Below are 22,357 nucleotides of genomic sequence, written 5' to 3'. Positions count from 1 at the left end.
CTTCTGTTTGTAAGCTTCCTTTATATTTTATATAGACTACTGTGAAAAGTATTAAGGCTTTTTTTTCATTAAAACGTGGCATGTGACCCACACATCAACTGTGTACAGGGAATATTTTGTCACTCAGTAACAGATCCATTATAGTTTCTCTCGCTAGTTAAATAACCTTGGTATTTAAATATCCATATGAAATTATATTAAGATCTGTCCTGCTCCAATTAAATAATCTTTGTGTTTCATGTGTCAAATGAATTACATTTACTAAAAATTTTCAGGAAGTTTACAAGTATCTCTATAATTGATCTAAGAATCATTATTTTAACTTTTAGTTGAAAATAAGGAGGCATCACATAGGCATTCCCATCAGTCTTAAAAGGTAAATTGATTATAGAAAATTGTGCTTATTTCTTTGTGACTTTTACATTGCTCAGTCTCTGTCTGATAATATAACTGTCTCTACTCTTTTTTTCCAAACTGAGGTAGACACGAAGTGGGAACTCAGAGGAGAAGACGATGGAGAGCTTTCCTCTCGTGTTTACCACAAAAAAGGCAGAAGTGAGCTGAGAGAACAAACACGCATATTGAGCAATAAACAGAAGGGATGCATTGGTGGGCGCATCACCCCCATGGAAGGTCCTGACGCCTTCGGGACCCAGCGGGGGTTGGACGGAGATGCCCATCAGAAGAGCCGTTTCTCTTCTGGATTAAACCTTATTATTGAGAATTCAGGAAAAGAAATGTTTACTATGTGAGTAGTGCTGGGCTAGATCGCTTAAAAAATTATTGTAAAGTTTTAGATCATTAGTAAGCTAAGTTTTAAAAAAATTCAAAAGCTAAACTTTTCAGATACTCTATGATGTTTCCTGTCATCAGTGTGGATGAATAGATGTTGATAATACTGAAAGCCTGAAACAGACAAAAATGGTATGTTAATTGAATAATTCTGAACAAACCTAAATCAACTTTCCTAAGATCAGTAAAATCACAGGATGTTGAAGTTGGAAAGATCCCCTAGGCAACATCCCTGCCAAGCAGTCAGCCAGGGAGAAAGGGTGGCTATTTCCAGGGCGGCCCACCCCACATGTGGGAGGCACGAGAGGAGGAAAAAGAACTGGACGGGACCCGTAGGTAGAGGGTTGAAGTGGACTTTCCCTGCGCTACATCATGTCCTCTTGCATCTGCCCAGAACATCCGTATGAGGTGGTGATATCAGCATTTTACGAGGGAGAAATCAGGTCCAGAGAAGGTCAGTGAGGAGCCAAGGTAGCAGCGTAATATCTTTCAGGATAGCCGACCTCTGGAGAAAATAAAGGGGGAGGGGCTGGACGATACTGTGGTTAATTGGATGAATGAATTGCTAACATGACTAAACTCAGCACTCTTGGATGACTGGCTAGACTGCATCCCTGAGAGAGCTTTCTAGTGGTATGCTGTAACACCTGGACCTCCGCTCTGTTTTACTCAGTATCAACAGTGGATTGAATGAAGATACAGGATGCACGGTTATCAACTGGTATGGAGATAAAGTTGTAACAGAGAGCAACTGTACTAAATAGCAGAACTGGAAATCAAAAACCCTCAAAAAGATCAAATTCAGCTAAAGAAAGAAGTCTTACATGTGGGTACCGATGACCAACTTTACAGGTAGGTATAGGACAGGCGATGGCCGAGCTTATGAAACAGACCTGACGGTTGTTGTACTTGAAACTTACATCCGTATGTTGGTGACGTGGTTACCTGCAGGGCTAGGCTGAATCAAGGGAAATAACAGGGATAGAGAAGATGTTGCCCCTGCTGTCCTTCCTGGCTCTGGGTGCCCTCCCCATGGATGCACTGCTCGCTAAGAGATGGGGCCTGGCTTCCACAGGACAGGCGTTACAGCATCCTTCTGGAGTCCGTGTAAGTCCTGCCCATTCCCAGCTGTGCTGTTGTGATCTCTTGCAGTTGGAAAGCAGAGTTTTATTCACATAAACAGGATCCTTGCAAACTCACCGCCCACCTCTAAGTCCTCTCTTCCACCCCGTCTCTGTTCCTTGCATGGAGGAGAAAAGTTTAGTGGGATGCTATAAAGGGGCCAGGGGAGGCGAGGCAGAGGGGAGAAAGAGAGAGAAAGAAAGAATAAATACACATGGATATGCACATGTGTGTGTGCACCTGAGGGTGGGGGAGGTCAGCTGACAGACTTGCAAGGCTCACACCACAGTGACAAGTGGATATTGTCCCCCTGCCCTTATGCTGTGCCCTGTGGCCACCCTAGACTGAATAAGCACAATGTCAGTAAAATGGTTATATTAAAATACCGACTTCACCAGGTTGATGAGAAGATTAAATGAGATGACAAATGCAAAAACATCTAGCCCTGCATCTGACAATTACAGGTACAATAGGTGCTTCTTCTCAACCAAAGATGCCTCTTACAAATAGAAACAAAGTGAAAAGAAAATGAGATCAATGAATGGCAGGTCACTAGTTTCGAGTTAAAGGCTTAGTCACACATTACCCTTCCTCCTCAGCAAATGACCTTGTGAATTTGGGGAAATTGGCAAACTTCTTATAGGAAGAAAAGTGATAAAGTGGGGTTAATGGGGAAGGAAGCGAACCAAAGACATAGAAAAGTGCCGCCCATTGGATTCCAGCTGTTGGGAAGCTGGACCACCCAACAATCTGTAGAGGCACCAACGTGTGCATTTGAGTGATTCCTGTCATCAGTGTCTGGCAGTCTGAGGGTAGGACTTCAGAATGTGGATGCAGCTCTTGCTCTGAAGTGACCGTCAGAGCATCCACAGTGCACAAGCGGGTGGGCTGTGAGCGTGATAACAGAAGGGAGTCGCCCAGGCAACAGGGGCAGAAGAGAAACCTTGTCTCTCCTGTCTACAGCCTCTTCAATGCACCCCTGCCAGAGTAATCTTTCCAAAGCACCAACTTTAGTTCATGGTTAACCTGCTTAAAAACCGCACTGGGTCCTAGTGCTTAGAAAAATCTTAAACTCCTTGGCTGGAGATTCCAGGCCCTCCATAATCTTGTTTTGCTAATTTGTAACTCAGTCATTTCCACGCCCATGCTCCCGAGGCCAGACTAATTTCAAAGCTGGTCCCTAAAATTCGATTCCTTTTTTAATTGTAGTATTTTGCTAATGGTTCTCCACTACCCCTTTCCCCACTAGCACACTCTCCTCCCTCCCCTCTGTTCAATTCTTGTGGAAGCCCATGTGGTATTCTGCAATTGCTACAGCACTCAGTTACCATATATTGAAACAAAAAAAAACAACAAACCCTGTTCAGTCCGGGCCTTTAGCACTGACTCTCATTCTGAAATAGTTTTATACTGTGAACCAATAGACAGATTAGGACCATGCCTTCTAATCCTGTGTATCACCCCCTACCCCCCGCAATGTGCCTAGTACAGCCCTTGGACATAGTGGTAGCTCAATAGTTAAATGAAGGTGAATGAAGTTACCTGGCAAATTCAGCAGGAAAAAAAAAAATCACTTAAGCCAGTTATTCGACTGAATTGACCAAGAAATGAAGTCAAAGTAATTGATCTGGTGGTCCCAACAGACAAAGTCTAATTCTGCATGTAGTTATCTTGAAAGTCAAAAGTGCACTGGGTGTGTGATATATTTTAATGTGCGATTCTAACTGAACAAGGAAGGGTCATACTATCAGAGGCTTGAAATTAAAGGGGATGTCTGCCTTATTCTGCAATCTGTATGTAAACACAGAACTCACTCTTTTCACCTGATCCTGCTTATCTGGCTGTTATGCAGATCATTTGTTACACAGGTTTATAGGGTGGGTCTTTGTTTCAGTCTTTATTCTGAAAAATATGATATGACACACTCTCTGTTTTACTCAGCATTTCAGTATACACATCCAATATGAAATACCAGAGATGATAGATATTATAAATAAAAACCATGAATAGAAAAATAGTCCACTCAGGCCAAGCTCAATCCTTACTTGACTGCTCATTTAATCCTGTTCTAACCCTTACTCCATGGCAGTAAAAGCTTTTTAAAACTTACATGTAAGACCACCTCAGTTAAATGTCACTGTCTACAATTGTCAGACTTCACCCATCTGTCAAATTATGGAATGCCATATGGGAATATTCGGCGGGGGGGGGGGGGGGCGGGAAACACAACTTTCATAGAATAACCTGCAAATCATAGTCAACACAATTATGGACTGAATGCTTGTGTCTCCCTAAAATTCATATGTTGAAGCCCTAAGCCTCAATGTGATGGTATATGGAGACAGGCCTCTAGGAGATAATTAGAGTTAGATAAGGCCACGAAGGTGGGGCCCTTGTGATGGGATTAGTGCCCTTATGAGAGACACCAGAGAGCTTGCTCTACCTCTCTCTTCCAATCTTGGTCACAAAGAAGTCAAGTCAGGACACAGCAAGATGGCGGAGCCTACAAGCCAGGAGAACAGACCTCAGAATGAGGTCTTACCAGCACCTTGACCTTGAACTTCCCAGCCTCCAGGACTGTGAAAAATAAAATGTCTGTTGTTTAAGTAGCCCAGTCTGTGGTGCTTTGTTATGGCAGCCCAAGCGAACTAAGACAAACAGTAACAGGGCATTGAAAACACTCCCCATCTAAAACAAAGACTAAAATTATTTTGAAAATACATAATTACGTATCATCTGGGAATTCCATTCTACCTCTCCCTGGTAAAATAGGTGTGTTAACAATTGTCTTTAACGTAATAGGGAATCAGCAATTCCTCTTTGTCATGTGGGACCTAAATCTGATAAGTCACAGGTGGCATTAATTTCCTAAACTCAAAGGTGGCAATTCCTCCAAGTGCATATCTTTTAGACCTATTTTCTATATATTGTATACATTTACAATGAATAAAATGTATGCCAACATGATTTAGTTAAATGGTTTCCTCCAATTATAAACTTTCTATTAAAAATAAATGTCATGTGAATAGGAAAAATAATTTAAATATTGAAGCCTAAAGCACCTTAGTGTTTGTATGATGTGATCTTTACTCTCTGGCTCTCAAATCTAAAAAATATGATTGAGATCTGAGTTAAAATGTCAATTCTTTTTTCTCCAACTCTATTTTATATTGTCCAGAAAGACTCTTTCCAACATATAAGGCTTATCTATGTTATCAGAGCATGTGTGGTTTCCAATGACTGTATGTTTCTCCCTTAAAGTTTGGCAACTGTGAATATTCCAGAAAAGCAATGGACTTTGTGTAGTTCATTCACATCCCTCAGTCACAGCAGTATGAGGTGAGAGTCTGGCACCTTCAGCAGCTGGGCCGGCCCTGCTCTGCTGTTCTCTTTCAGAGTAAAGGTCTGCAACGTGAACTAGGAAAATGGAATCAGAATCACAGACCACAACACATACAAAAGCACAAGGATTCTTCTGTGCTTTTACATAAAAAAAAAGTAGGATTTTCTACTGTTTCTAACATTTTATCCATATGTCCATAACCATGCTGATCTAAAAAACCATGGATTTTTAAAAAAGATAATACTGCATACATTTCTATTATTTTCACAATCAGCCGGGGATGACTTAACCTATGATTTCAACTAAGTGCAACCTTCCATTTTCAATTAAACAGTCCATCATAAATAAACAGCCCATAATCATTAACTTAAAAATTCCTCACGTAAAATTCTACCTGTGGATCTCTCATTATATAAAGGGTGACATAACCATGCAGTATGGAAGCAGCAAAATGGGAGTCGGGAGACCTAAGTGATAGTCTTAGCTCTCACAGGACTAGTGTAACCTCAGACAAGTTGTTTAATCGTTACAACTTATTTTTACTTAATACCATATCAAGGGCACTGGATTGCATGCTGTTGAAGAAGATTTTTGTCTCTAAAATTCTAGGACTTTATTAAATATTTATTGTAAATAACAATGCAAATCATATAACAGGTGTTTGAATACATAAGAATAAACACATAGTATCGAAACATGGCCCAAGCTGTCAAGGAGTTTACTGATATTTAAATGGGCTTCTAATTTCCAGAAGGCACAAAATTCTTGATGAAAATGATTTCATTAAATAGATTTTAAAAATCTAAAAATTCTGAGTTGACCTCTTTTAGGTCCTTTTAATAGGTCGTTTTGAATTTAGTACTCTGTTGGTCTTTAATTCTCTGGGTATAAGATTTCAAATGCTGAACCAGTTTGCAAGGCAGAAGTGGAGACACAGATGTAGAGAACAAATGTATGGACACCAAGGGGGGAAAACCGCGGTGGGGTAGGGATGGTGGTGTGCTGAATTGGGTGATTGGGATTGACATGTATACAGTGATGTGTATAAAATTGATGACTGATTAAAAAAAAAAAGATCATAAAGTGTGGCTATAATTATCATTTGCATCACCATCACCAGCTCCTTTGAGAAGGAGCCTAAAAAAAAAAAAAAAAAAAAAAGATTTCAAATGCAAGATGGCACAGGGGTGGGAGCATGGCTTTTGGTGTCAGTAAGACCTGGGTTTGAACCTCACCTTTTCCTGGACAAGAGAAAGCACCTGTCTCAGATTCGTTTTATAATCTTTTATAGTCATTTTTACACTCTTTTAATAAAGAAAAAGGTAAAACCAATCTTCTCTTTGAACCCAATTCTATTCCCCAGAGATAATAAGTAAGGCAATTATGTTCAAGTTTTTGATGGGAGCATCCCAGGGTTTAATTTCTGCAAGAAATTCATAAATAAAATTAGCTAAAAACAATGTTTACTTTCATGTCCCCATGTGTGCAGCTGCTCCTCAGCCTCTTTGGGGCGTGCCTGGGCCTTCCCCATCTGTCCTTTTGCAAGTTGTAGTTATTCTTCCCCACCTCTCCTCACAATCATTCAAAGGAAAGATTCAAATGAAATTCTCCCTTGGGTACTGTCTGGGTACCCCCCTGTGATTCATCTGCCATGCTCTGAATCTCCATACCTTTTACTCTCCTTCTTTCCTGTAAGATCTTATCTTTCCTGTAAGACTGCAAGTCACGTGAAGGGTCTTTGTTTCATGAAAGTTTGTCACTACATATAGTACCTAACACTGTCCCTTCCACATATTAGCTACTCAATAGATGCTTGCTTAGTTAATAAACATAGTTTAAAATTGGGCAAGATGTTTGAAAACACTGGAAAACAGCTGGTTTTATTTTGATTCCAAAGATGTAAAATTCTAAGTCATATTTCTAAAATAAAAACATTATTAATTCTGGGAAAATGCTCTATTGGTCTTGAGCATGTACAGTTTTTCAGGAGGCCTCTCAGGAGTCATCTCTGACAGAGGATGTCAACACAGGGGAGAGAGGGAAAGAGAGAAACTCTGCTATCACATGTATTCCTCAGAACTAGAGAGCAACCTGAGCGAGCTGCCCTGCCTTGAACCCCCTCCTTCATAAACTCACAAGAATTGAAATAAAGAAGGAAACACTGCTTATGTCTTTTTCTTTTTAAAAAGCACAAGCCTAACATAAAAGCTTCTTCATAAAGCAAGCTTAAGACCACAGTCAGGAGCAAGGCGGCCAAGCGGTGTTATCGTGTGCACAGGGAATCAGGCACAGAAGGGCGGCCCCGCAGGCACCACGAGGGTAAGATGCACAGTCACCCTGCTTCTCTATTTTGCCCCATCTCAGTCCTTCTGCAGCCTGTACCAAGTGTGTCGTGGATGTAACAGGTCATTTTCAATCTAAATCTTGTTATAGATTAATCAGCAAACATTTTCTTGCTTATTATACAATTTATCATGATGAAAATTACATTGGACTCCTCAAGGCTACACGCTGATACATTCATTTATTCAGAGCTGTGTGTAGAGAGTTATACTAATCTTCATGACAGAAAAGGATGTAATAGCAAGATTTAAATTACCTACTGAAAGCTAAAGTGTTGGTGTCTGTGGACATACTCCATGTAGATAAAACACAGCACATCTTTATGTTTGCTGATATAAGCTTCATGTGAACTTATTTAAACACAAAATAAAACAAAATATTAGATGGTTAGTCTAAAATAGAAACCCATTACTTCTCCCAGGCAACAAAACAAGACTGCGTACTATTGAAATTGTGTTTGATCATATTTGAAAATAGGCTATAAAATTAGGTCAAAGTAAAATTCTGGACAATCAAAAATATTAAAGGCTTCTCAAGGTAATCAGGAGAGCTGAGGTAAAAGAAGCCACTCTGTTGACTCCTTGGAGCATGTCCATGGCAGTTGCAGCCAAGGGGAGGGTAAAAGGTTGAAAATACGTTCCAGGCTTTGCACAAAGGCCAGCTGCCTCTTACGACTGCTGCCAACTCATGGGCTCACATTCCCTCCTAATCCTTTAAGTCAATCGAGAACCTTCAGGTCACCTGTATCCATCCAGAAACTATCCTGATTGTCACTATGTGGAAGTGTTTATTCTAGAAACGGGCATCTCTTCCATCTGTTGAACACTAGGACAATGACAATGGCATCACCATCCATACCCCACCCCCCCATATAGGTAACATCCATTCAATCTCTTAACATGTGCTAAGTGCTCTTCTAAGCACCTGGCAAATATAAACTCACTTAACATCAATCTTATGAAGTAGGTATTCAATTAGCCCCAACTTGTAAATGGAACTGAGGTGAGAGGTGAAGTAATTTACTGAAGGGTGTATAGCTAGGGAGACACAGAAGTGAAGTTTAGGAAGCGTGGCAGTATGAAGCAGGTGAAGGGGGAGGACAGCTGCTTAGGTTTGAAACGAATACCCTTCCCCTACCAGTCAATCTTGGGACTTTGGGCTGGGGGTGCCCAATCTGTGGACAAAGTCACAGCATTCCAGTCTAGCCTTCAGTTGTTTTTCTGGTCTCCACTTCTGAGCATAGAGCAGCAGCAGAAAGATGACAGGCCCAAAGCACGCTAGAATATAAGGCAACTGTGGGATATGAGAGAGGCAACCATGAAGAAAAGGGCAGAGAACTCTAGTTTTTTAAAAGGCTAGCAATGATAAGCATGAAATGCCATTCACTGAAAAAATCAAAGAGGTGATAACACTTACAGGCAGACCTCAAAGATACTGTAGGTTCGGTTCCAGAGCAACGCAATAAAGCGAGTATCACAATAAAGCGATGCACACGAATTTTTTAGCTTCCCAGTAAACATATAAAAAGTATGTGTAGGGCTTCCCTGGTGGCGCAGTGGTTGAGAATCTGCCTGCCAATGCAGGGGACACGGGTTCGAGCCCTGGTCTGGGAAGATCCCACATGCCGCGGAGCAACTAGGCCCGTGAGCCACAATTACTGAGCCTGCGCGTCTGGAGCCTGTGCTCCGCAACAAGAGAGGCCACGACAGTAAGAGGCCCGCGCACCGCGATGAAGAGTGGCCCCCACTTGCCGCAACAAGAGAAAGCCCTTGCACAGAAACGAAGACCCAATGCAGCCATAAATATAAAAAAAAATAAATAAACAAAAAAAAATTAAAAAAAAAAAAAAAAAGTATGTGTATACTATACTGTAGTCTATTAAGTGTGCAATATCATTAAGTATTTTTACAATGTACATACCTTAATTAAAAAATACTTTCTTGCTAAAAAAGGCACAATAGTTACAAAAATGACATCAAAGATCACTGACTACAGATAACCATAACAAATATAGTAATAAAAAAGTTTGAAATATTGCTAGAATTACAAAAATGAGACACAGAGTCATGAATGAGCAAATGCTGTTGGAAAAACGGTGCCAACAGACTTGTTCTATGCAGGGTTACCATAACCTTTGATTTGTAAAAAAAAAAATCACAGCATCTGCGAAACGCAATAAAGTGAAGGACAGTAAAACGAGGTCTGCCTGTACATTGAGAGAGGCATCATGGGACAGTTCCAGAATTCCTACCACTAGGAATTCACCCTCGCTAGGATGACTATACGAAAAAAGCAACAACAAAACCAGAAGATAAATGTTGGCGAGGATGCAGACAATTCCTACATTGCCGGTAGGAATATAAAATGGTGCAGCTGCTGTGGAAAACAGTTCGGTGGTTCCTCAATAGGTTAAACACAGAATTACCACATGACCCAGCAATTCCACTTTTAGGTATCTACCTCAGAGAAATGAAAACCAGGTGTTCAAACAAAGTGGAAACAACCCACATGTCCATCAACAGATGAACAGGTAAATAAAATGTGGTATATCCATAGAATGGAATAGTGTTCAACTATAAAGAGAAACAAAGTACTGAAAAATGCTGCAACATGAAGGAACCTTGGAATCATTATGCTAAGTGAAAGAAGTCAGACACAAAAGGCCACATACTGTATAATTCCATTTATATGAAATATTCAGAATAGGCAAATTTACAGAGACAGAAAGCAGATTATTGATTGTCAGGGGACAGTGGGGGGGAGAATGGAAAGGGACTGCTCAATGGGTATGGAGTTTCCATTTGGTGTGACTGCTACTGGGAACTAGGTAGTGGTGATGGCTGCATAACTGTGAATGCAGAGAATGCTGCTGAATTGCATCCTTTAACAGGGATACAGTAGTAAATTTCCTGTTAGATGTGTATTATACCATCAATACAAAACAAGACAAAACAAAAAAGACTCCCTCCAGGAATCAGGAGGCTGGGTTCTCAAGTCAATACTAACCTCTATCACCAGCCCCAGTTTCATTTTAGGAACTGCCTTGGGTCCTCTTCCTAATTCCTCTACTCTCATCCCTGCCTCCCTGGACCACTGCAACCTCCTTATGGCTGATCCTCTGCTGTGTGCAAATGAAACATCAATAAAGTTGGTTTAAAAATTAACATGAGGGCTTCCCTGGTGGCGCAGTGGTTGAGAATCTGCCTGCCAATGCTGGGGACACGGGTTCGAGCCCTGGTCTGGGAAGATCCCACATGCCGCCGAGCAACTGGGCCCATGAGCCACAATTGCTGAGCCTGCGCGTTTGGAGCCTGTGCTCCGCAACAAGAGAGGCCACAGTAGTGAGAGGCCTGCGCACCGCGATGAAGAGTGGCCCCCACTTGCCGCAACTAGAGAAAGCCCTTGCCCAGAAACGACAACCCAACACAGCCATAAATAAATAAATTAATTAAAAAAAAAAAAAATTAACATGAGTGCAAAGGAGTAATTCCCCAAACTGGCCAGGTATTGTATCAGTAAAACATTTTTGAGCAACTATATATATCATTTTCCTTATATGTGATATGTTTATATTATTATTAGTTGATAATATCTCAAGGCACAATAAACATATCTTTTAAACTATGCCACGGATAAATCATTAATTGGCTCAAAGCTAAATCCCAATTGTGTTAAAATGACAGAAACATATCTCCCTTTCATTGTCTATTTCCAAAATTTCATATATTGAGATATTTGTCTATTTTTTTCTCCATATGCAATTTATAAAGAGTAATCAATGACCTCTACTAAAACAAAACAAAACAAAACCAATAAAAGCCAAATGAACTGAAATGGAGCGTGTACTTGGCAAGTTGTTTCTCGGCATCAGCACAAAGTTCAAGAAGCCCCATCAGGACAGCAGACACATCCATGTAAGGCTCCCAAACTGTGAAACCACGTCCAATCAGATCAATGGCTGTTCTTCGGATCGTACTGTGTGGAGGAAGTTTGGGGCTTGGTGGCTGCAGCAGAAGAAATGTCAGTGCCTTACCTAAAATTACAAAATAAAAGGCAGAGCAATAAAGTAATTTTACTTTTGTGATGTTTTCGTTGAAGCATATTTTCAAAATATAAACCACTTTGGATTTACTTTAACTGACAAGGGGTTTTGAATAGTAAGACTATAAAAAGATCTCAAGTTTACAGCTTGTTTAGCCATGTACTTTAAAGAGATAAATTAGGCTACAATATTTTATACCATATTCTAAAGTGTTGTAATTACATAATAACTATATTTAAATAAGTATATATAATTTCAAAACATAATAGTGATTCTAAACTTCCAAACAATGTTTCTCCCTACTCAGCATTCTGCAAAATGAAGATGCTTTCAAATAATGTAAGATGGTATTTTTTCATCTTTCTTCTGCACCTAACAGAATTCATACGCGAAATGCTTCATCAATAACACTTCTCATCACAGGCAATGATTATCAACAGGGATGAGGGATGGAGAAGGTAGAATGTGTAGTTTTTAAAAGTCTCCACTCCACCCCGCCACCGCCCCAGACAAGCATATTTGTTCCTCCACATTCTGGTGTACCAATAGCAGACAATGACGTCAAGTACGTGGTAAATTCTTCACATAAGTTTGTTATGCAATTTTAAAAATAGCTCAATATTACTTCTAAATATGATGAAATGGTCTAGATTTTAATTAATATGTATTCCTTTATGTTAAAGATCAAGCTAACCGTTTGTATACCTAAGCCAATGGTCATTAAGCTATAAAAGCTCATCTACTTCCAAAGGCATTTTGACATTAAAAAAAACCAAAACACCAGGGATTGTGAAGAACAAATTGCAACTTAGAAGAGGGTTTTTTGTTTGTTTGTTTGTTTGTTGAGGGGAAGAAACAAAACAGTTTATAAATCATATTACTGTATAGCATACTAGTTAAAGGGAACAGAGGCTTCAGATTCAAGACAGAGTATTAACTGATTTTATAACTTACTAGGGGGCAGGCTTAGGAAGATACTCAGTGAGCCTCAGCTTCCTTGTCTGTAAAATGGGGATAACAATAGCTATCACTCATGAAGGGCCAGAGTGTTAAATGAATTAAACAATGAAGTGTACTGCCAAGTGCCCTCACTGGCATGTGTTCAGTGAAGGGCAGTCAGGGCTCATTCTGAATAACATGTTGAACTCGTCTGTTTTTAAAATTAAGAACATGGCATATAAACTTTAATTTAATTCACTCAACAAATAAAAGCATTTACTCATTGGCTATGCTATAGCCAATTGTTAAATGAGAATGGATTGAAATGGGGGTGAAGAGAAAGATATTGTAAAGCTGAGACAAGTCTGTGAACGCACTCTCTATACAGTGGTTCTGAATTCCCTCTCAGTCACAGAATCCTTAAAGATTCTAACAGAATGTTTTTAGAAGATAAAAAAAATAAAAAGAATCTGTTGAAAGCCATCAGTCCTTTCCTCAGGAAACTATATACACATACATATCCATCAAATTCTGCAGAAAGATTTCAAGGAGGCCACAGACCTTGGGTTAACAACTCCTGCCGTAAACGAAAAAGGTACACAGATATGGAAAGCCTCCTTGAGAAAAACATCTATAAATTCATACTTCATTCATACATGTATTTGAAAATTTTACTCTCATACTTAGCTATGTAAATATAATATGTAAAGCTCGAAGTTTTGTGGATCATAAAAATATAAACCCCTTGAAAAAAAGAGATCCAATGCTCTATTTTCTGCCAGTACCTATGTGTCTCTTATCACAAGTTATCTTTAAATATAAGCATTTTGGTGCCTTTCCCTTCTCCTCAGCAAGTTTGCTAGCTCCTTGAGGGTAGGAAGTATGTTTCATATAACTCTGCATCTCCCAAACCGCCAAGCACAATGCTTTGCACACATTATGGACCTAAAATGGATAACAGACCTGCCTTTACTGCATGTACACTTCTAACGCAGCTCCTGGCCCCAGTTTGCCAGAATGATATTTCAAACTGTCAAGAATATCTACCACTTTCCTGTTATTCTTGACATCTAGGAAGTCGTATGACTCCATATAATATAGGTGCTCTGCAATATGGACCAAGGTGATGAAAAAGCTAAAATTAAGACAATGATAGCACTTCTCTATTAACAGAAAAAAATCTCATGCCGGAATTGTATGAATTTTAAGTTTTATCTCTCAGAACTTTTCTTAAACCTTAGGTACCCAATAAAGGTTGTATTTTAATCTCTTCAAGATGGAATCTAACTTTGTACAAAGGCACATATTTACTTATTTTATGTAAGTGCCCCACTACTGCGCAATCGGGGAATATTGCCTCACTGAGTAACCAAGGTGGAGAAGGATGCTACCACCTGCCATCATGATTGAGTCCTTCGTAAAAGACTCTCCTGGTGGCAGTATTAAGAAGTTCAACAAATTGGCCTGATATTAACTCAAGACTTTCCACAATTTGGTCCCAAACTTTCCATCCAAAGATTCATTGAGGAACTGTTTACAGAGTATTGTTATATTGATATTATACTAAATGCTGGGGAAACAAAACAGAACAATACTCAGTTCTTCCCCTCAAGAAAATTCACTGTAGCTCAGGATATAGGTGAGCAAACAGGTAATTTGAATATATTATGAGGAGTGTTAGAACATTTATAAGCACAAGGTATCAAGACAGAACCTAAAAGGGGCGCTTAACCCAATCTTAGGGATATAAGAAGGCTTCCAGGGAAAGGTGACCTCTATACAAAAACCTAAAGACTAAGTAAAACTTTGTCACTCACAGGAGAGGAGTATGGAAAGAAAACATTCTAGGCAGAGAGAATAGCATGTCTAAAGTCCAGCAGATGAGAGAGAACACTACCAGACCAAGGGATTACACATAGTTCAATATGGCTGGAAAGTTCGTCGGTGGAAAGAGAAGGGGTTGGGGCGATGGACAAGAGGGAAGAGGATGAGGTGGATGAAATGTAACAGTGAGACACGTGGCAGGACAGGTCATTAGCACCTGATCACAAAGGGCCTTATATGCCATGCTAAGAGTTTGTTCATTCTGGTGACAATGGGGAACGATTGGAAAGTTTTAAGCAAATGAGGGGTTTGATGAGATTTTCATCTTAGAAAGATCAACATTTAGGCTGTCGTGATTAGAAAGGGGCAAGACCAACGGGACCTTCAAGATGGAGGAGTTAAGACGTGGAGATCACCTTCTTCCCCACAAATACATCAAAAACACATCTACACGTGGAACAACTCCTACAGAACACCCACTGAACGCTGGCAGAAGACCTCAGACCTCCCAAAAGGCAAGAAACTCCCCACATACCTGGGTAGAGCAAAAGAAAAAAGAAAAAACAGAGATAAAAGAATAGGGACGGGACCTGCACCAGTGGGAGGGAGCTGTAAAGGAGGAAAGGTTTCCACACACTAGGAGCCCCTTCGTGGGCAGAGACTGCAGGTGGCAGAGGGGGGAAGCTTCGGAGCCACGGAGGAGAGCGCAGCCACAGGGGTGCGGAGGGCAAAGCGGAGAGACTCCCGCACAGAGGATCGGCGCCGAGCAGCACTCACCAGCCCGAGAGGCTTGTCTGCTCAGTCGCCGGGGCGGGTGGGGGCTGGGAGCTGAGGCTCGGGCTTCGGTCCGATCGCAGGGAGAGGACGGGGTTTGGCTGCGGGAACACAGCCTGAAGGGGTTAGCGCACCATAGCTAGCCAGGAGGGAGTCTGGGAAAAGGTCTGGACCTGCCAAAGAGGCAAGAAACCATTGTTTCAGGGTGCGCGAGAGGGGGGGATTCAGAGCACTGCCTAAACGAGCTACAGAGACGGGCACGAGCTGCGGCTACCAGCGTGGACCCCAGAGACGGGCATGAAATGCTAAGGCTGCTACTGCAGCCACCAAGAAGCCTGTGTGCAAGCACAGGTCACTATCCACACCTCCCCTCCCAGGAGCCTGTGCAGCCTGCCACCGCCAGGGTCCCGTGATCCAGGGACAACTTCCCTGGGAGAACACACGGCACGCCTCAGGCTGTTGCAACTTTATGCTGGCCACTGCCGCCACAGGCTTGCCCCGCATTCCGTACACCTTCCTCCCCCACCTCCCAACCACGGCCTGAGTGAGCCAGAGCCCCCTAATAAGCTGCCACTCTAACCACATCCTGTCTGGGTGGGGAACAGATGCCAGAGGGTGACCTACATGCAGAGGCAGGGCCAAACCCAAAGCTGAACCCCAGGAGCTGTGCAAACAAGGAAGAGAAAGGGAAATCTCTCCCAGCAGGCTCAGGAGCAGCGGATTAAAACTCCACAATCAACTTGATGTACCCTGCACCTGTGGAATACCTGAATAGACAACAAGTCATCCCAAAATCGTGGCGGTGGACTTTGGGAGCAATTGTAGACTTGGGGTTTGCTGTCTGCAACTGATTTGTTTCTGATTTTTATGTTTATCTTAGTTTAATCTTTAGCACTTGTTATCATTGGTGGATTTGTTTATTGGTTTGGTTGCTCTCTTCTTTTTTTATAATTATTATTATTTTTTATTTTAATAACTTTTATATTAAAAACTTTAAAAAAATTTATTATTATTCTTTTTCTTTCCTTTTTCCTCCCTTTTCTTCTGAGCTGTGTGGCTGACAGGATCTTGGTGCCCAGGCCTGAGACTCTGAGGTGGGAAAGTCGAGTTCAGGACATTGGACCAACAGAGACCTCCTGGTCCCACGTAATATCAATCGGTGAGAGCTCTCCCAGAGATCTCCGCCTCAAAGTTAAGACCCAGCTCCACCCAACAGCCAGCAAAATCCAGTGCCGGATGCCCCATGCCAAACAACTAGCAAGACAGAAACACAACCGCACCCATTAGCAGAGAGGCTGCCTAAAATCATACTAGGTTCACAGACATCCCAAAACACACCACCAGATGTGGCCCTGCCCATCAGAAAGAAAAGATCCAGCCCCACCGACGAGCACACAGGCACCAGTCCCCTCCACCAGGAAGCCTACACAAGCCACTGAACCAACCTCACCCACTGGGGGCAGACACCAAAAACAATGGGAACTACAAACCTGCAGCCTGAGAAAAGGAGACCCAAAGCACAGTAAGTTAAACAAAATGAGAAGACAGAGAAATATGCAGCAGATGAAGGAGCAAGGTAAAAACCCACCAGACCTAACAAATGAAGAGGAAATAGGCAGTCTACCTGAAAAAGAATCCAGAGTAATGATAGTAAAGATGATCCAAAATCTTGGAAATAGAATGGAGAAAATAAAAGAAACTTTTAACAAGGACCTAGAAGAACTAAAGAGCAAACAAACAATGATGAACAACACAATAAATGAAATGAAAAATTCTCTAGAAGGAATCAATAGCAGAATAACTGAGGCAGAAGAACGGATAAGTGACCTGGAAGATAAAATAGTGGAAATAACTACCACAGAGCAGAATAAAGAAAAAAGAATGAAAACAATTGAGGACAGTCTCAGAGACCTCTGGGACAACATTAAACACACCAACAATCGAATTATAGGGGTCCCAGAAGAAGAAGAGAAAAAGAAAGGGACTGAGAAAATATTTGAAGAGATTATAGTTGAAAACTTCCCTAACATGGGAAAGGAAATAGTCAATCAAGTCCAGGAAGCACAGAGAGTCCCATACAGGATAAATCCAAGGAGAAACATGCCAAGACACATATTAATCAAACTATCAAAAATTAAATACAAAGAACAAATATTAAAAGCAGCAAGGGAAAAGCAACAAATAACATACAAGGACATCCCCATAAGGTTAACAGCTGATCTTTCAGCAGAAACTCTGCAAGCCAGAAGGGAGTGGCAGGACATATTTAAAGTGATGAAAGGGAAAAACCTACAACCAAGATTACTCTACCCAGCAAGGATCTCATTCAGATTCAACAGAGAAATTAAAACATTTACAGACAAGCAAAAGTTAAGAGAATTCAGCACCACAAAACCAGCTCTACAACAAATGCTAAAGGACCTTCTCTAGGCAGGAAAAACAAGAGAAGGAAAAGACTTACAATAACAAACCCAAAACAATTAAGAAAATGGTAATAGAAACATCGATTCATCGATAACTACCTTAAATGTAAAGGGATTAAATGCTCCAACCAAAAGACACAGACCGGCTGAATGGATGCAAAAACAAGACCCATACTTATGCTGTCTACAAGAGACCCAATTCAGACCTAGGGACACATACAGACTGAAAGTGAGGGGATGGAAAAAGATATTCCATGCAAATGGAAATCAAAAGAAAGCTGCAGCAGCAATTCTCATATCAGACAAAATAGACTTTAAAATAAAGCCTATTACAAGAGACAAAGAAGGACACTACATAATGATCAAGGGATCGATCCAAGAAGAAGATATAACAATTGTAAATATTTATGCACCCAACATAGGAACACCTCAATACATAAGGCAAATGCTAACAGCCATAAAAGGGGAAATCGACAGTAACACAATCATAGTAGGGGACTTTAACACCCCATTTTCACCAATGGACAGATCATCCAAAATGAAAATAAATAAGGAAACAAAAGCTTTAAATGACACATTAAACAAGACGGACTTAATTGATATTTATAGGACATTCCATCCAAAAACAGCAGATTACACTTTCTTCTAAATTGCTCATGGAACATTCTCTAGGATAAATCATACCTTGGATTACAAATCAAGCCTTGGTAAATTTAAGAAAATTGAAATCGTATCAAGTATCTTTTCCGACCACAACGCTATGAGACTAGATATCAATTACAGGAAAAATACTGTAAAAAATACAAATACATGGAGGCTAAACAATACACTACTAAATAACCAAGAGGTCACTGAAGAAATCAAAGAGGAAATCAAAAAATACCTAGAAACAAATGACAATGAAAACACGACGACCCAAAACCTATGGGATGCAGCAAAAGCAGTTCTAAGAGGGAAGTTTATAGCAATACAATCCTACCTCAAGAAACAAGAAACATCTCAAATAAACAACCTAACCTTACACCTAAAGCAATTAGAGTAATAAGGACAAAAAAACCCCAAGGTTAGCAGAAGGAAAGAATTCATAAAGATCAGATCAGAAATAAATGAAAAAGAAATGAAGGAACTGATACCAAAGATCAACAAAACTGAAAGCTGGTTCTTTGAGAAGATAAACAAAATTGATACACCATTAGCCAGACTCATCAAGAAAAAAAGGGAGAAGACTCAAATCAATAGAATTAGAAATGAAAAAGGAAGAGTAACACCTGACACTGCAAAACTATAAAGGATCACGAGAGATTACTACAAGCAACTATATGCCAATAAAATGGACAGCCTGGAAGAAATGGACAAATTCTTAGAAAAGCACAACCTTCCAAGACTGAACCAGGAAGAAATAGAAAATATAAACAGACCAATCACAAGCACTGAAATTGAAACTGTGATTAAAAATCTTCTAACAAACAAAAGCCCAGGACCAGATGGCTCCACAGGCGAATTCTATCAAACATTTAGAGAAGAGCTAACACCTATCCTTCTCAAACTCTTCCAAAATATAGCAGAGGGAGGAACACTCCCAAACACATTCTACGAGGCCACCATCACCCTGATACCGAAACCAGACAAAGATGCCACAAAAAAAGAAAACTACAGGCCAATATCTCTGATGAACATAGATGCAAAAATCCTCAACAAAATACAAGCAAACAGAATCCAACAGCACATTAAAAGGATCATTCACCATGATCAAGTGGGGTTTATCCCAGGAATGCAAGGATTCTTCAACATACAGAAATCAATCAATGTGATAAACCACACTAACAAACTGAAGGATAAAAACCATATGATCATCTCAATAGATGCAGAAAAAGCTTTTGACAAAATTCAACACCCATTTATGATAAAAACCCTCCAGAAAGTAGGCATAGAGGGAACTTACCTCAACATAATAAAGGCCCTATACAGCAAACCCACAGTGAACATCATTCTCAATGGTGAAAAACTGAAAGCATTTCCTCTAAGTACAGGAACAAGACAAGGATGCCCACTCTCACCACTATTATTCAACATAGTTTTGGAAGTTTTAGCCACAGCAGTCAGAGAAGAAAAGGAAATAAAAGGAATCCAAATTGGAAAAGAAGAAGTAAAGCTGTCACTGTCTGCAGATGACATGATACTATCCACAGAGAATCCTAAAGATGCAACCAGAAAAATACTACAGCTAATCAATGAATTTGGTAAAGTAGCAGGATACAAAATTAATGCACAGAAATCTCTTGCATTCCTATACACTAATGATGAAAAATCTGAAAGTGAAATTAAGAAAACACTCCCATTTACCATTGCAACAAAAAGAATAAAATATCTAGGAATAAACCTACCTAAGGAGACAAAAGACCTGTATGCAGAAATAGAAGACACTGATGAAAGAAATTAAAGATGATACAAACAGATGGAGAGATATACCATGTTCTTGGATTGGCAGAATCAACATTGTGAAAATGACCATACTACCCAAAGCAATCTACAGATTCAATGCAATCCCTGTCAAAGTAACAACGGCATTTTTCACAGAACTAGAACACAAAATTTCACAATTTGTATGGAAACACAAAAGACCCTGAATAGCCAAAGAAATCTTGAGAAAGAAAAACAGAGCTGGAGGAATCAGGCTCCCTGAATTCAGACTATACTACAAAGCTACAGTAATCAAGACAGTAAGGTACTGGCACAAAAACAGAAATATAGATCAATGGAACAGGATAGAAAGGCCAGGGATAAACCCATGCACCTATGGTCACCTTATCTTTGATAAAGGAGGCAAGAATATATAATGGAGGAAAGACAGTCTCTTCATTAAGTGGTGCTGGGAAAACTGGACAGCTACATGTAAAAGAATGAAATTAGAATACTTCCTAACACCATACACAAAAATAAACTCAAAATGAATTAAAGACCTAAATTTAAGGCCAGACACTGTAAAACTCTTAGAGGAAAACATAGGGAGAACACTCTTTGACATAAGTCACAGCAAGATCCTTTCTGACCCACCTCCTAGAGAAATGGAAATAAAAACAAAAATAAACAAATGGGACCTAATGAAACTTAAAAGCTCTGCACAGCAAAGGAAACCATAAACAAGACAAAAAGACAGCTGTCAGAATGGGAGAAAATATTTGTAAATGAAGCAACTGACAAAGGATTAATCTCCAAAATTTACAAGCAGCTCATGCAGCTCAATATCAAAAAAACAACCACCCAATCCAAAAATGGGCAGAAGATCTAACTAGACATTTCTCCAAAGAAGATATACAGATTGCCAACAAACACATGAAAGGATGCACAACATCACTAATTATTAGAGAAATGCAAATCAAAACTACAATGAGGTATCACCTCACACTGGTCAGAATGGCCATCATCAAAACATCTAGAAACAATAAATGCTGGAGAGGGTGTGGAGGAAAGGGAACACTCTTGCACTGTTGGTGGGAATGTAAATTGATACAGCCACTATGGAGAACAGTATGGAGGTTCCTTAAAAAACTAAAGATAGACTTGAGGATATGGGGAGGGGGAGGGGTACGATGTGACAGGGTGAGAGAGTGGCATAGACATATATACACTACCAAATGTAAAATAGATAGCTAGTGGGAAGCAACCACATAGCACAGGGAGATCAGCTCGGTGCTTTGTGACCACCTAGAGGGGTGGGATAGGGAGGGTGGGAGGGAGACGCAAGAGGGAGGAGATATGGGGATATATGTATACATACAGCTGATTCACTTTGTTATAAAGCAGAAAGTAACACACGATTGTAAAGCAATTATACTCCAATAAAGATGTTAGAAAAGGGGGGAGGCAAGACCTACTGCCTTTTAAATTCTGATCTACTTACCCCCAGCCAAATGGATTAATTAGACTCACAGAATTTTTGAACTGAAAGGACTTTAGAAAACTATGATCTATTACTGTTTTGTATGATGTAACTGAGAATGATGGAAGGCAAGTGATTAGCTGCAGGCCTCTGTGGCCCAGGCCATGGGTAATGTGACCAGAACACATCTCTGAACACAACTTACATCTTTATAACCATGTTTTATTCATGACACTCTACCAAAACAGAAGATTAAATAAATTATATGTTTTATCTTCTCTCACACAATGAGAAGGTCCCCATTACTGGTTCCATAGCTAAATACAGCCACACAAAGATCCCTGTCTTTGTCTTGGCTCTGTCTTAATTGCATCCTGTCCACAAAATGGTTAATTGCACATCCAGCACTGCATCCACCTTCCCAACAGGAAGAGGTAGAAGGCTGAAGGGCATAAGGACATGTGGCAGTTAAGTCAAGCCCCCTTGTAAATTCTGATTACATTTCATTGGCCAAAATTATGTAATAATTCCCCTAGTTTCACAGAAGGGTGGGAAATGTAGTTTGTGATCTGGCCACAATGCCATCTGCAACAATTCTGAGGTTTTGTTCACGTGTAAAAGGAGAATGGTATGCGGTTGGTAGTTGGCAATTTCTGCGCCTTCCTTGCTTCCTTTAGAATGAAATTATTCTTTTTAATAGAGAAATTACTATCCATACATTTAACAAACAGCGATATAGCATCTTTGGCATTTATTCTATTGTCCAGAGCTAATTTTATTTATTTTTATTTTATTTTATTACCTTTCCACATCTGCTAAATGAGTAAGTTCCCTGGGCCATATGAAAGTTTTATAAAAAAACATTTTTTTTTTTT

General features: G+C 40.1%; 1 protein-coding gene across 3 annotated transcripts in view; it reads right to left on the bottom strand.

Moving 5' to 3' along the window:
• Positions 1-22,357, bottom strand: part of WDR7 (WD repeat domain 7) — a 364,708-nt gene that overhangs the window by 101,618 nt on the left and 240,733 nt on the right. For all 3 annotated transcript variants that reach the window (XM_068562633.1, XM_068562635.1, XM_068562634.1), the window contains one exon: positions 11,447-11,633. In XM_068562633.1, coding sequence (XP_068418734.1) covers positions 11,447-11,633 — 187 coding nt within the window. The remainder of the gene's footprint in view (positions 1-11,446; positions 11,634-22,357) is intronic.

The sequence above is a fragment of the Eschrichtius robustus genome, chromosome 14 (assembly GCF_028021215.1).
Source record: "Eschrichtius robustus isolate mEscRob2 chromosome 14, mEscRob2.pri, whole genome shotgun sequence".
Lineage (NCBI taxonomy): Eukaryota > Metazoa > Chordata > Mammalia > Artiodactyla > Eschrichtiidae > Eschrichtius > Eschrichtius robustus.
The sequence above is the reverse complement of the archived record's forward strand: the minus strand, read 5'-3'. Positions and strand labels throughout refer to the sequence as shown.